This window comes from Ciconia boyciana, chromosome 4 (assembly GCF_034638445.1).
Source record: "Ciconia boyciana chromosome 4, ASM3463844v1, whole genome shotgun sequence".
NCBI lineage: Eukaryota > Metazoa > Chordata > Aves > Ciconiiformes > Ciconiidae > Ciconia > Ciconia boyciana.
Genome location: NC_132937.1, coordinates 42,647,490 through 42,664,173, shown reverse-complemented (window position 1 = coordinate 42,664,173; position 16,684 = coordinate 42,647,490). Strand labels below are relative to the sequence as shown.

General features: G+C 35.6%; 1 protein-coding gene across 1 annotated transcript in view; it reads left to right on the top strand.

Moving 5' to 3' along the window:
* The window catches only part of JMY (junction mediating and regulatory protein, p53 cofactor), a 72,829-nt gene that overhangs the window by 20,952 nt on the left and 35,193 nt on the right, over positions 1-16,684 (top strand). The window contains exons 2-4 of the mRNA XM_072859666.1: positions 851-1,024; positions 11,635-11,785; positions 13,948-14,117. Of these exons, the coding sequence (XP_072715767.1) occupies positions 851-1,024; positions 11,635-11,785; positions 13,948-14,117 (495 nt within the window). The remainder of the gene's footprint in view (positions 1-850; positions 1,025-11,634; positions 11,786-13,947; positions 14,118-16,684) is intronic.

Below are 16,684 nucleotides of genomic sequence, written 5' to 3'. Positions count from 1 at the left end.
AATGCCCAACATAGATGCAAAACAAGCATATAAATTAAAAACATACATTGTAGCAAATTTGTACAAACAGATGAATTTTTGGCTTCATAAGAACTAAAGGATGGAATGGACAGACTTTGGTGTTGTGTTTTCTTATATGAATTAAAACAAATTATTTTAACTATTTTTTTAAAGCTTATAATACTTAGATAATTTCCTTTTAAAAAAAAATCTAATGGAAACTTCATGCATTTGAAATTTTGTGCCTAAACTGTCTAGGCTAAAATAATAAACTGGAAGGCAAAATTACCAGAAATGCAGATCACTGTTTTGTTTCATATAGATTCTTGTCTGTGTCTGGAGCTACAATGACAAAAAGGGGCTGTGTGGGTCCAAAGTCCAGACAGGCAAAAAAAACCCCAAACACCAAAAAACTTAGAAAGATCAAAATGTGATTTCTCCTCTTTTGTCTCCTTTCCTATCAGTCCTTCCCCCCCCAACACCTGAAAGTGGGAAATGTGTGAAGTAGTATATCTGATTACTACGTTATAGATTCTTGTACTAAGTTGCTTTTTGTGCTGTCTTTGTGCTCATATTCATTACCTTCCAGAGATTTTTTGAAAGAAAAAAATCAATAGGAGTGCTGCACATTTTGAGTTAAGGTTATCAGAGATGTGCTCATACTTGACTGGCTAAATTCAAGATGTGGGTGGGAAGTAAGGGTTTTTGTTTGTTTGTTTGTCTGAGTGATGATTTTGTGGGAGAGGGAAGATAATACAAGAGAATAGATTAAAAAATGTTTTTTTCAATGACTGTCACTTTTAGCAGGAATGTTTGAACACGTTCACTAAAATTGGCGCTTTTTCTTCAGCTTCTGGAAAAACATAAGAACACGGAAAGCATGGTAGAGCTGCTTGAGCTGTATCAAATGGAAGATGAAGCCTACAGTAACCTTGCAGAAGCTACCACGGAGCTCTACCAGTACTTACTACAGCCATTCCGAGATATGAGGGAACTTGCGATGCTTAGAAGACAGCAGATAAAGGTATGGTAAAGGTAACTGAACTTTTTATTAATGGGGGAATCATGCTTTTTAGTTACTCTTTACTATTTGTTACTTTTATTATGCAGTATATACAGTGATGGTTTCTCCACTAGAGGTTGACCCTATTTTTCTGGTTCCTCCACTCAGAGGAGTGCTTTTGAAGAGTGAGAACGTCTCTGACATATGTAGCTAACGATCACTTGTTTGACTGTTCAAATTCATTGCTGAATTTAATAGGTGAAACTTAGAATTTTGTGATTACTGGATCTATAAAACAGAAAGAGACATATGTACAGTATCTATGCTATTGTTAATTATTTTAAAAGACTATACAGGAAGTTACTTTTCATTTTAGTTTTCTGAGATAATCTGATAAACTGTGAGAAGTCAGTAGCTTCTCGTGTAATGTGGTGAAACACTTAAACATGGAAGTGTATTAGAAGTGTATAATTTGTTGTAACACTTTAACAGTATATTTTCCTAAGAGCTAAAAAGGTATAGCCAGTAGAAGAATACTACATTTTGGTAAAACTTTCATTATGCATATGTTTGTTTTATTTAAAAATAATTCTAATTTTAAATACTTAGCCAAAAATAACAAATGTCATCTTTATTGCATCTCAGAAGTACTTTTGATAAAATCGTTAGTTCCTACGCAGATTATTAAGACACTAACCTTCTGATTCTTCTACTATATGTGTTGTAACATAGAAGCTAAAATGTGTTTGTTTCATTTAATCTGTATTGCAAATGTGAATTTATCTCAGCTTGGCACCTTGTTCAGTTAGCCAACATTGTTTTTACTGGTTTCAATTTAAAAATACCGTGTTTTTCTCTGGTTTTGATTATAGAATGAGGGAGGCAGGCAAGAGAATTTACGATTCCAAAACTAGTTTTATTTTGAGCTATTGCTGTGTCCATAAAATAATTTTTCAGAAAGTTCAGCAATCTGAAACTAACTCAGTGAGATAATGTGATGATATTTGAACTAAAAGTGCCTTTTTTTCCCCCTGAATGATAAATGTTGCTGCATAGAGAACTGGGATGAATATTTTTTTCAGATGTATTATACAGCTGAAGATTATGAATACTACATTTAATAAAAAGGCTTCTTCAAAGCATGATGAAATAGTTCCCATTTTATCTGAATTTGTAGCAGAGGAAAAGATGATTTTTTTGCTGTTTTTGTTTTGTCAAACAAGAAAAGATAAATATCATATTGAGTAGGGAATATGAATTAAGTGTTTTGTTTTGTTTTGGTGGGTTTTTTTTGTTTTGTTTTGTTTTTTTAACCTCAGTGATCTCTTGAATTCCAGTTCTAAAGTACCTAATTTTCTATGTTTCCTGAAACCTGCTGGTTTTGGCTGGGACAGAGTTAATTTTCTTCATAGTAGTTAGTATGGGGCTACATTTTGGATTTGTGCTGAAAACTGTTGATAATACAGAGATGTTTTTGCTATTGCTGAGCAGTGCTTACACAGAGTCAAGGCCTTTTCTGCTTCTCACCCCACCCCACCAGCAAGGAGGCTGGGAGTGCACAAGGAGTTGGGAGGGGACACAGCCGGGACAGCTGACCCCAGCTGAGCAAAGGGATATTCCATACCATATGACATCATGCTCAGCATATAAAGCTGGGGGAAGAAGAAGGAAGGGGGGACTTTCAGAGTGATGGTGTTTGTCTTCCCAAGTAACCATTACGCGTGATGGAGCCCTGCTTTCCCGGAGATGGCTGAACACCTGCCTGCCAATGGAAGTAGTGAAGGAATTTCTTGTTTTGCTTTCCTTGTGTGCGCGGCTTTTGCTTTCCCTATTAAACTGTCTTTATCTCAACCGAGAAGTTTTCTCACTTTTAACTCTTCCGATTCTCTCCCCCATCCCACTGCAGGGGAGTGAGCGAGTGGCTGGGTGGTGCTTAGTTGTTGTCAGGGGTTAAACCACGACAGTAAACTTCAGAGGCATGTTCTGTGCTTGATTATTTTAGTCGTACGTACTTGCATCTAATGTACATTAAGTTCTCTTCCTAACTTGGCAATTTTTGAGTTATAAAACTTGGTCATCTGTATTATGTGGTAGAGAAAGATGCCGTCTCTTGTTTTTCATTTCATTGTTTGAGAGAAAGCAGTACTTGTATCTATGATGACAAAATATATATTACGCTGGGTAGCTAGGGTAGAAGAATTGCTTTATAAATAGAACTTGTGCATGAAATGGTTTGTGTTAACTTGCTGCATATGTTTTCCTGGCAGGCTTAATAATGGAATAAAGATCCTTAGGTTTCTATAAACCCTTATGGCTGGGGTTAGCTTCATTTTCGTGCATAATGGAAGTATTTCTGATGCTTACTACCTCAGTGAAATGGGAGCTGTGAACATACAATACTGTTTACATATGAAAAATGACAAGGAGAAACATAAAGTTTGGATGTAGGGCAGGGTAAGGAAGGAAGAACCTGCAGAATGTGTTACTAAAATGAAAAAATAATTTACAAGCATAATTAAGCTTGATTACAAATATCAGTATTTAGTCAAGATCGCATATGCCTTCTGTAATTACTTTATTTAACATTTTTAGACTTTTCTCTATTAGGTATCTGTCTTTGATTTGTGGGAAAGTTATTTTAGTTTGGTTTTTAAGAATTTGGGGGTTTTAATAAGTATTTTAATATTTTGTCAGTTTTCAGAATGAGTTTAGGAGGAATTTTATTGGTTTCCCTATAATCTTTGAGAATAGTATATAGTGTCTTCTCCTTTTGGAGCAAGACATAAAAATTGGAAGATATATCATGGGTGTTAAATTTTTGCTGTTGCTGTGAAACTTTTAGCAAGAAACAAGCCTATAGGAGGGAAGGGAGAAACAAACATGAAATTCTGTCTTCTCAGCGGAGGCTTATTAGAGTAGGACAGCTGTATTCTCTGCAGATTCCTTTTTTGGGGAAAAAAAAAAACCAACCCAAACAAAACAACCCAGAACAAAAGTTCGTAACAAAGTTAAAACATTCAGAAGCTTGAAAATGCAGATTAGTGTTGTCCATAATAGCCATGATAGAAATATTTTTGTTTGTTTGTTTTTATATTTTAACTTGATTGTATGCTAGTTTTTCACATGTATTTTGCCTCATTTAGTGTGAAGGATGGATCATTTAATATGGGTGAGGAATCAGAGCTGTATTTTGAAGTACTTAAATATTGCTGAATTTGGAAAACATAATGAAAAAGGTAGAAGATTATGGAAGGAGGAAAGGATGGCTTGTTATGAAATGAAATGTCACTCTGGAAAATTGATTTCTGCCAAAATTTCTATTTAATTACGGACTAGTCATCTGACCCTGGAACAATGCATTCGGTAGTGGTATGTTCTCATTTTTTGGGCTCCCAGCTTCAGAAACCTAGTTTTGTTTGTAGAAATGCTTAATATTTGTAAGTGCTGCTCAAATCCATGGGGACCTCCCTCTAGCATGGCAAAATGCTTACCAGATACCATGCATTCTTGACAAAATGGGACACTGCAAGCACAGCACTGTTTGGGACTTACATATTTTAATATATATGGTATGGGAATAATACTGCTTGCCACAAGGCCTTTATGGGGGACACACAAATAAAAGCCAATTTGTAATGAATGGTATTATCAAATTAAGAAATGCTCATCAAAGAAGCAAGTCTGTACTCATATCAAGATTAAAATGTAAGATATGCTTACTAGACATATTCTGTGTGTCTAGTATAACCATATTTTGTAAGGTAGGTGTGAAAAGTTATATCGATAAGCCAGCCCAACAGTCAGAACTATAATTATGTTCACTGAATGCTGGAGAAGGTATAATAAAGGAATTGAAGACAGTATTATAATTTATATACACATAAAAGCTGTGCTGAGTTTGTATAGGCATTTTTAAGTTTGATTCTTTCTGGACTGTTGTTGGCTTAGAAGGAATACTATGTAAAGACATTCAACCAGTGAGTTTTAGCCTGTTAATTTCACTGTTTGGGTTACTGGTCCATTTCTTCTGATTTCAGACTCTTAGATGTAACATAGGCATCAGGCAAGTGAAGCTTGATATTCAAATGCTGTGTTATATGTTTTGGGCTATCTGTATATTTTTCCAAAAATCTGAAAGATGAGTATGAACTTAAAACCACAGGGCAAACAATATTTATAGATTATTTTATCTAGCATTAATTTCAAATTCTAAATGCATTTTAAGATGCTCTTTTTGCTAGAAATTTGCAGACTTCTAATGAACTAAAAAAAGCTGTAATATTTCCGATCCTAAAAATGTTTCACATTTATACTCACAAATTTTTCATTTATCAAAATGGATAATTTCCCTGTGAAAATTTCTCAGATTTTTTGTACGTTAAGAATACATATTGCCATAGCAGAAAAGTGGGAAGTAGTAGGCATCAGTAACTGGAAACCTGAAGGTGAAATACTCCTCCCAAAATTTGTAAGAAGCAGAGTAGATACATGTGCTCTGGTGCCTTTGATTTCAGATAGTTAAATCTTAATTTTATCAGATCCTCCATATATAGCGCAGTCTTCTTCTGAAAGTATGGAGGGGTGGAACCAGTTAGTAGTTGATATATGGCTATAGAACTTACTGACAGGTTAATATGATTAAGCTTTAAGCCCTTGAAGACTTAAGGTATAAAGCGTTCTTTGAAACAGGATACCAAATTTGATTATTTAAAAAAAAAAAATCTTTCAAAAGAATAACTTCATGGGCAAACCCCAAAGCCTTTTATGTATGTACAGTTGTGTTCACTGGCCTTCATAGAGAGAAAGAAACTACCTTGCTACTTGGAATTTTTATAGTCTTCTAACTGTGGACAGTACTTCGCAGTCATATTGAGTAGGCACTGTGTTTAATCAAACCCCAGGTGAAATCAGTGGGAGGCTTTCTTTTTTCATGCCTTTTTTTTTTTTTGCCTTTTTTTTAATGTACAAAACTTTGACACATGCATTCTTGAAGGTCTGAGTTGGACTGGATTTGCTTAACTGACAACTGATAATAATATCTTGATACAGGTGAGAGCCTAGAGTCATCATTACCTCTCAATTCATCTCCAGGAGATGAGGACATTAAAATGTAATTATATGTTAAATATATTTAAAAGCACTCTTAGTTTCATTGCGTACATATTCATTATTTTCACTGACATGTTAATTCACTTGAATGTGAGGGGTTTTTAGGGACTTAAATACACTAATGTTGAGGTCTAGCACTGGAAATAAGAGATTAGAGCAGCATATAGCTTGATAATTCATCAGACTCAGTTTTTTCTAAATTGTAGAATGCTTTATTAGTTTATATTGTGCTTCCCTTTCAAGCTCCTTTTAAGCAGATACTGGTATAGGTGGAAATATAACTCTGGCTCAACCGTATGCAGATTTATTTGTTGGTTTAATACTTGATGGTGAATTGCAGTAGTGAACCTTATAACTAATTTTACTTTGATTTGTGTAAAATGAGATACTTAGAAATAAATTATGTTGCATTGAACATTTTAACTTTTGGTTTAAAAAATATTTTCTCAAAGTATGAAACAAGTTCAAAGGAGAAGATAAGTTTAATGATGAGGATAGCTAGCAAAATAGAATTACTTAAAAAAATACTTAAAGAGAGGATACTTTTAAAAAAGTCTCACAGTCAACTGAAGATATTTTGGGGAAGGGGGTGGATGTCAATGCTTCATACTCTTAATTTGTAGTGTTGCTCCCATACATTAAATGGATGAGTTCTGTATTAGTAAATCCATGTTTTTATCATTGGCTTTTGAATAACTGATGTCTTAGTGAGCTGGTTTTTGAACTGTGCATTTTTATTTTTTTTAAGCCTCATATATTTTTGAGCGGATGGTGGTCTTGCAGTGAAAAACAGGAATACAAAGCTACACAAGGCACATTGGAGGACACTACAGCAGCACTGATTAGAACATACAATTACTTGCATGGCAATCAGCTCAATTTCATTCCTCTCTTTGTGAACCACACCCTCCAGCAAGTTACAAGACTAGTAACTTGCTGACAAGAAGTTGATGAAACATGTCTGGTAAAAAAAACCTAAGGTAGTTAGTGGAGAAATTGAAACACTTCAAAGAGTTCTTAAGTTACCTTTAGTATATCTGTAGTTGAAGATGTGTCCTCACATCATCAGAAATCATAGTTAAATAAACTTGGCTTTTGAAAAACCTGTAGAGCAGGGAAGAAACGGTAATCTAAGTTTATGCAAAATGGCTGGATTTGCAAATGAAGGTCATAAACTTTGTTGAAAATATTGCTTTCTTGTTTGAGAAACTGCTGTAATATGCTGAATTATGCCGTGATAGTCTTTATAGTCTCAAAGTCTGTTTCAGAAGGGTTATATGCCAGTCTCTGTTTACATTCTGAACTATAAATCCTCTGGATTTATTATATGAACTCATAGCAAAACATTTTGCTGAGTTAAAATCAGGATTTTATGGGCTTTCTGAAAAAATAATGCTCTAAACAGGCGATCTGATGGAGGGCAGGCTGGTAGTCTGTATCAGTGAGGAAACTGAACTCTTGGTATGAGGTTGCTGACTACAAAGCTGTGGCATGTATCTGATCACTTAAATCTGCCTATCTGCAAGGCGAATGAAGTACAAAACTAACTGCTCTGGATGTTCAACTGTAAAAGTGCTTAATAAGACTTGTAGAAAAATTTAATTATGTTTGAATGCCAAAAAGTTTGGTGTTGTTTGGTTGGGTTTTTTTGGTTTTGTTTTGCTTTTGGTTTGTGGTTTGTTTTTTGGGTTTTTTTTGTTTTTTTTTTTTAAAGGTCCCTTACAAAAGGCTGGGCTGGATAATAAAACAGTAGGTGAAATTGTCATTAAATAGAAAGTAAGGCATGTGCAGAAGGGTGATGACAACCTCCAAAAGTGTACATGTACATTTGTATGCACTTAATTAACTACTACTCCTGAGGAAAAAGGGATGAGTATTATCTTGAGGAGTTCTCTGAAAATAACTTGCCATTCAGCATTTTGAAAGAGGAAAGAAAGGTTTTGAATTACTGGGGGAGACGATGACACCAAAACAAAATAGAAGACAACGTCACACCTTTGTATATAACCATGGTATACTTGCATCTTGAATGCTGCAGTTTTAGTTTCTCCCTTTCAAAAACATACTGTAGGATCAGAATAGTTACAGGATGGCAGTGGGGATAGTAAGGGTAATTCCCTGCAAACAGCCTCAGTGCAAGGACAGAGTAAATGAATTAGATTGCCTTAGTTTGGAAAGCTTGTTCTTCATGTAAGATAAGAGAAAGATCTATAAATCATTAATGATAAGGGGAAGAAAATATTGAATGATTTCTTTCAGTCTTTCTCACACTGAAAAAAATAGGCGCCCCTCAATGAACTCGTGGTGCTTTAAAATAGCCTGCAAATAAAGGAAAAATAATTAAACTGTTATTAAACACACACCTTACATGCTCTGTGGCAATAATTTCCACAGTTTAACTGTGGACACTAAGTATGTATGTGTTCCAGAAAGAGGCGGACCCATCAGTGGCTATTAACAATGATTCAGATTAGCCACCAGCTCAGGAAGCCTATAAGCCATTTAGTAACAGAAGTTGGGAGTTATCAATGTATTCATACCTTGTGGCTTAATTTTTTTTTTCTCCAGGTGCTAGTAATAATTACAGTTGGAAGCAAGGGCCAGGACAGCCTTGGATCTGACCTAAGATTAGGGTATGGGGGGAAATGGTGCGGAAAGATGCAAAAAGGCATCTCAATGGAACTCTGAAAGCATGTTAAACATGCAGAAAATACTAAATTCTGTGTCCCTGCAAGGACTAGAGTAAAGGAGGGTGAAAACTGGAGATGTATGATTTTTTTCTTTTGTAGTGATGGAGATTGGGAAGGAGAAGGAAAGAAGGAAGAGACTTTGATGTAATGTTATGCAGGCTGGGGAAGGCAAGGAAAGGGGCTTAACGTCTTCAAAGACAGAAAGACTTGATCATGAGAGTGTAAATATTTCAAGTCCATGTTCACCTAAATCTGTAAATAGATTGAAATCTAGTACTTTTTTTTTGGTAGTACCCTGAAAAAATAATTTTTGTAAGCTTTCATGATATTTGCTGACTTTATACTGGATCTTGCAGGGCTATATTTCCAGTTGTTACAGCTATTTTCAGTATCCCTATTCATGGGTATTTATATGTGTTTCATCTGATCTTTTCTAATGCTTGTGTCCTTATTATTTTCCTTTTTTCAGTATATGTGTATATAAAAATTATCCACCGTATTTTGATGAATTCTTGATGGACGTGCTTAACACTTTGTCTATTGTATGTATTAAGCTTTTTTTAACTGAAGATTTAAAAATCTGTCCAATCCTTTTCATCCACAAACGGAATCTAGAACATCCGGAAGCACTCAAGCTGACTTGCTTTAACACTCGAGCTCACTTGTTTAAACAGAGTTTTCAAATAACTAGTAGAATATGTCTTATTAAAAAATACTTTTTTTAAAAAATAAAGCTTTCTTTTTGAAGGTGAACTTTTTTTTTAGCCTGGAGCTCAGTCAATGAAGCTGAAAGGTAAATAAAGGTTTTATGATACACACGTGGATAAATAAGGAAGGCATAACTAAGGATGCACAATTTAATTATGTCAATTGCCTTAATTCTGTCAATTGCCAGTATAAAATACTTTAACGTAGTGGTTTTAATGCTCCTTGATATACACTCTTACGTGTCTGTGGAAAAAAAACAGTTGAATAATCCCAGTCATTCCTCTTACTCTTGCCATAACCTTAATCTTCTATGATTTTTCTCTTTTGAATACTTCTTAATTTCTCAGCATTCTCCATAGTTCTGGAAAAAACATTCACCACTGCAGTTTGCAGTACAATGATGTTATTGTTTAGTCTTCTTTCTGTGTGTCCTAACATCTTGTTTGCTTTTTAGTTCGTTACTTCCTTTACAGTCTTTATTGAATTGTGTATGTCGTTCTCCTATATCTTGATTAAGATAATCGAAACTCCTGTAGTTTGTATTGCTAGTCCCAGGCTCCAGATATTTTAAGGAATCTACATCATTCAGTCTAAGTTAGTTTGCATGTATTAACATTTAAAGTCCATGTCAGGATTTGTTAGGAAAAACCAGTAAAACTGTAAAGCCCTTCTTACAGCTGAGTGTTTTCACTTAATATATTTGGGGCTGTACATATGGAATTCCACATATTTTGGGAAGTAGTGTTGGGTTTTTGTTACCAGCTGGGAGCACAGTTAAATTAAAGCCTGTAAGACTAACTTTGAGAAGTCCCTGAATGGATGATGAAGCTGAAATGCATGCATTATTGCTAATATATCCACCAGGCTGTGGTTGCAGTTGGTTGTTGGGCCTCCTGGAATGTGTCGAAGGAAGGTAGCTGAGTGTTGAGCTTGAAACACTCCTGTATGTATGAAGCTGTTTCCTTTTTGTATATTGCCTCTGCCATCTGTAGTGCTCCCTCAACTTACTTTTTTTGTTCTTGTAATTAATTGACCTGCTGTTGTTACATCTTGTGTTTTTCTCCTTTTCTGCCTATTACAAGTCCGTCTAGGAGAAGAATAAGGAAGGGAGCTGGAGAGACGTGACAGATCCTTGCTTAAGCTATAGCATGGCCTGGCCTAAGTCTATTTCTGTCAGTCTTGTCCATTCTTGTCCCAGCTGTCTTCAGAAAGAACTTGGGAAGTATTAAAGATCCTTGAGGACTATTTCTTTATTTAGGGGATGTAGACTATATAAAACTTAACAAAATCCTATAGTTGCAGGCCTGTTTGTCATATCTTCTCACAATAAACTTACTTTACTCTCTTCAAAACTCAACAACAATCTGTGAGCTTTTTCAGAGAATAATATTTCCAGTAGAAGAGTCTTGCCTCTCTGATTCATTCTCATTTGCTCACATAGATTAGGAACCTCCTTTCAGTTCGTTTCCTCTGAAGAACGAATTTGTTTTCCTTCAGAAACATATCCATACGGTGTAGAATGTGTTATTTTATGTTCTGTTACTCTGAAGCAACAGCTGATGGAAATAGATGTTTACATGATATGTTGAAGTTAATGGCTTCTGCTGTTTCTTCCTCTCCTTGTGTACTTTCCAACAGCCACTTTTGTGAAAGCTGTCATAATTTTCTTAGTTTCAAAGCATTAGCTGAAGTAAAGCTTGCAAAACATGAAAGTCTTCAAAAGCAAGTTTAATCGTCAGGGGGAAAAAAAATTATCTTAGCCAATTTTACTGTGAGGCTTGGATTTTTCTCAAAGACGATACAGTTTTTTTAGGAAGAATAGCTGGAATGTTTTTTTTAAGAAGGTGATTACTATAAAACAAACTGTAGATTTGGCTATGTGATCTAGTTGTGAGATTAGAGGTTTTTCTGTTAGACCACACTTTTCTCCAGAACTTTGAGTCCAAATGAGGAACTTCAGACCAAAAAGCTTGAGAAAATGTTGGAATAGAAGCCATGGTGATTTGCTGGTAGTTTTCTCTCCTTTTTGTTTTTCATTCATTCTTAGCCATCCTGAAACTGGGTGCTGTTGGCAAAATAACAACAATTAATTGTGTTGTTAATTATGGACTGATTTATTTTCAGATCTCGATAGAGAATGACTACCTAGGCCCCAGAAGAATTGAGAGTCTGCAAAAAGAAGACGCTGATTGGCAGAGAAAAGCCCACGTGGCTGTGCTTTCTATTCAAGATCTTACAGTTAAATACTTTGAAATAACAGCTAAAACACAGAAAGGTAGTTATTTTCTACTATCCTATCCATCAAATAAAAGATCTTTAAACATTATTTAATGTTTACCATGTTCTGTGATTGTATGTTCATGTATTGTGATTTATTTATTTTTTTCATCAGTCGTCCATGAGGAAAATGCAGTTGTCATTCCCATTTGTTTTTTCTTCTGTGTCTATTTGAATCTTTCACCAATAAGCCTTTTCAGAACATCATCAGAAGTGAGCAGAATAGAAATTTTAGATAAAAGTTTCACAACCACTTTCTCAATGTGATTGTATTAGCTGCACTGTACATTTGCAAAGGATTTAGGGAGCATAGAGTCCCTGAAGGATTCTGTCTTCTGTACTGGATATGGCAGACCACCATAGTAAATGTTTATTACCTTTCAATTCATTTCCTTTTCCTGTCTCCCCTGCCTTTCAGTAATTTTTTTCATAGCTCTAAATATTAAGCAACAGCTCAGTTTAACTACTCAGTGAAAGCTGCTCTGTTGTTCAGAAATCTTCATAACCTCCATGCCATGGACATAACCTTGGCATTTCTATGCCTGAAGAATGCAACAGTTTTACCAAAGAGCTGGTGCAGTAAAACCAGGCCACATGACTTGCCATGTACATCTGCGCACTCTTCCTTGTACCATTTTAACTTAAATTATGAGTTTATTAGGGCAAACGGACCTGAGGATGTGGTTTCCTGTCACCTCTTCTAGTTTGACTGTGGGCTACCACTGACAGAGTTTATGTCCCACTGTCTTCCCTGCCTGATTGTGGATTTCTGTTTCTTTCTTTGCCTTGGTGACAGTAATTGTGCAACCAAATAAATGAGCTGTACCCATGGGAGAAAATCTTTTTTGATGGGTAGGTTTCCTGTCATCTCCCTGCATGACTGCCAGATCTGCCTCAAGAGAAGCAGTCACTGCAAAATGATTTCTTTTGGTGACAACCCAATTTAAGTATAACATGAAAGTATAACACCTTATTTTGAAAAAGTGACTAAACCAAGCATGTTGGAATTAATTTAATTGGAGCAAATTCTAAATGTATTTAATCAGTTTGGTTCCTTTTCTAGTATGACAAAGGCAGGAAATAAAATACCCCATTAGTTGATAAAGTACATATATTTACAGTTATTTACTTTTGTTTTGTTCACATGCTTTTTTTATGTACAGCAGTGGGGAAAAACACTGGGGAATGAAATGTCTGGAGACTGTTTACAACCATAGACCTTTGGTGTACAGGTTGCTTGCCTGTTTTGTTATGTTTTGGGTTTTTTTGGCCTCCTGCTGATCACAGGGTGGTCTTACATACCAAAATAACAGATGGCAGAGGAAAAACACATGAGAATGTAAAGGTATTTTTAATTACCTAATAAAGGTAATACTACACCACCATGTAGTATCTTCTAGCAGCTGGAGACTGAATGCTATCCCTTTGAATTTGTGACTTTCATGGCTTTTGCTTTGCAAAGCTAAGTGTACAGTATCATGTGATTGTTCTAGATATTAAAAATGGTGAAAATCTCATATGTGTCAGCCTAGATGTTGTCTGGGGCTCAAGAATAGAAAATCTGAATCAGGCAAGGAACTCCTGCTACTCCGAAGTCTTCCTGAAAAGATTCTCATTCATCCCTGCATAGTAGGATCAGATTATAATTTGTTTAGTTAATTTGAATTAATTTTGTGAAGCAACCTGCATTTTGAGGTAAAAGATAGATGTTATTTAAATTTAATTCAATATTCTTACAGAATTGCACTTGAGCTGAAGCTGAAACTTTAAATTGTTTTTTTTTTTCACTCTGCAGATTCGTTTAAACTTATGACTGCACTGTAGAAGTTATCAAGGGAAACTGTAGACTTTAGTAGCTGATAGTTGGGGCTTTCAGAAGTGGGGAAAATTTGGGATGCAGTTTAAAATCATATGGTAGCATTAATGAGATATTTGTATTAAGTCAAGAATTCTGAACCAGTGGTTCAAGTGTTCAAGTACTGTGTATTCAGAATGGTCCCTCTATGGGGAACAAAAATTGGAATTAAAATGATAAAATGATCAACAAATAGCTAATTGCATATTTACATGAATCCTAAGAGTACTTATATCCTGTAGTAGAATCACTAGTGATCTGAAGAGTAGACTGGTAAGCTGTCTGCCTTTTCTTCCCTTCTGTAGCTGTGTATGATCGAATGCGAGCAGACCAGAAAAAATTTGGTAAGGCAGCATGGGCAGCAGCAGTGGAACGTATGGAAAAGCTTCAGTATGCGGTTTCTAAGGAGACACTGCAGTTGATGCGTGCTAAAGAAATCTGTTTGGAGCAGAAGAAACATGCACTGAAAGAGGAGGTAATTTTTCATACCAATAAATAGAGAAATAAAACATGCAGGAAAAAAACAAACCTTAAAGAGTGTTGATGTACTTTAAAAAAAAACCACACACCCCACCCCCCCCCCCCCCCGACTTGAAAGTTATTATTTTCCTGCTTTTAATAATAAAACTTTGTATTTAAACTTTTACTACACTCTACCACTTTAGACAAATGGAGTTGCAATGTAGGTATGGTGGGTTTTGTGCCACTTACTTATGTTTTCTGTTCACCTTTTCCTGGTTAGTTAACCAGGAAGACAGTTTTTACTGTTAATGTTTACAGCTGTCCACTGAGATGAGTAAAATGAAGGGAAGGGATAGGACAGAAATCTGCTGCTATGTAATCTCCACACTTTAGTTCTCAGAGGTATGACCACCTTTTTGGAATAGTTCTGAGATTCCAGATGGAAACTGTCTGAACATTAGTAAATACACAGATGACTAGCCTGTTGTACTGCACTCTCTTTGTCTCTGCTTACCCTAATTATTAAGGCAGTCTTCCACAGGGCGTTCTGCTAGCTACAGCTTTCCTGAGGAAAGAGTGCATGCATTAAACTGTGTTTAAATGTCTTAGCAGAAAAAACCCCACATTTATTGAGTATTATGACACCTCCTCAAAAGCAAAAATGATACGAATCTTCTTTTAAAATTTGCTGTTGTATGGATATTCGGTGCTAAGAGCTTCGTGTCATACTAACGTTAATTTACATTCTATCCAATCAGTTGCTTGTTTTTAGAGCACTTTTCAAATGTTTCAGCAAAATTTGACTAAACCGGTGGCTCTGTTATGAAAAGGTTATCCAGAGAACTCATGACTTTAGCACTATATAGGCTGGTGGGTTTGTCAGCCTGATAGACTATGTGCCTATTTCAGGAGCTTCTGTAGAAGACAGCTTGATCTGCAAGGAGAGAGAGTACATGCAGGACCCAGAGCACAAAAGTAGAAAGTTTGCTCCATTTCAACACTCTTTATATTTAGAAAGCCAAGAGTTGTCTGGAAACCTGAGTTTATGTCTGGAAACCTGAGTTTATCAGGCTGCTGGCATCCTTAGCTAAGAGTTAATGAGACAATCCAGCAGTACTAATTGGAAATATTATATTTAATATGTTCACATGTTTAGGGCAGCCATGCATCATCTTTTCCATAGCACATCTTATTTTTCTCCCCGTGGAGACCTTCCATGAATTCTTTGTTGAATGAGATCTCAGTCTGGTAAATGAGTGATGAGTGTTTTGATGTGCCAAAGCATTCGGGGCTGCACAGGAAAAGGAGAGGTTTGTTGCAGTATACTGGGGAGTGAAGGGCTCTGAACTGAGAGGCTGGGGCTTTTGGGAACAGAGAAATGAAGAACATCTGATGGGGGTGCATGGACATGGTGCTTTGGCATGGTGTATTACAAGGTATAGAGAGCTCTGGGTCAAAACACGGTGATGGGGAGATATGAGGACCAACTTCCTTTTTGAGACATCTTGTTTTGCTTTGAGAATGTAATAGCCCTAAGTATGCAAAGTTGGATGTGACAAACATGACTGGGAATCCCATATTGGAGAAGCAGGGCTGCAGTCTTGTCATAAAGAAAATATTTGGTGATTACGTTAGCTTGTGTATTTGGAAGAGATGACAGTAAAAAAAAAAAGGAAACAAAACCAACAAAAAATGAAAACGTGATATATTTTCTCCTTTAAGCTTAAGAAGTGAAGACCTTCCTACTGTGTCTAGATATACAAATTTGCTCTCACTGAGTAGGAAAAGGAGACACGTGGGAAATAATATACTTGTTTCTCTTGCACTTAATTCCCTCTTCTCCAAATCTAAACCAACCCTGCTGATTGATTTTTAAGAGGGACAGTAAAAATGTCTTTGTTTCTATAGTTTTCATTTAGTATTAATTGAGCACTTTTTTGTTTCCTAAAATGTGTTAACACTGTAAATATCTAGAAAGCTACTACGTTTTCCAAGTTATCATGATAGGAAAATCACCTGGTTAGGTGATTAGGTTAGTTATAATTTTTTTTTATTTGACAGATGAAAATGTTAGCCCTATGATTATCTGTATTTTTTAAAAAAATGAAAGAATAACTCTACACAAATTACGTATTACGCTTTTTTATTTTCCTGATTTGTACCTCTTAAGTTCTATCTGTTGTTCTGAATTTTGTCTGAGGGGAATGATGAAAACTTTCCTTTTGAGGTAGACCAGAGTCTGCTTTTATGAACTGGTTGCCAAGTCTTGTCCTCATGACAGTAAACAGAAACATTAAATCAGAGTGAGAATCCTTTGTAATTCTCTAAGTATGTAAAATAGTTTGGACAAATGGAAGTGAGTGACTGGAGACTTAAATTCCCACAAGTCCCATCTTGCATATGTAAGATTCAGTAACTAGTCTTCTCTGTTTTTTCCTTTTAGAAGCGTACAGTTCAGTTCTAAAGATACACTTCAAAACCAATTTTTAATTTACATGATAAATGTTCTGTGATATTTTCATAAACAAAATCATATTCCAACAAAGTACTGCTTGGGTTTTTTAAGAACGTTTTTCATAG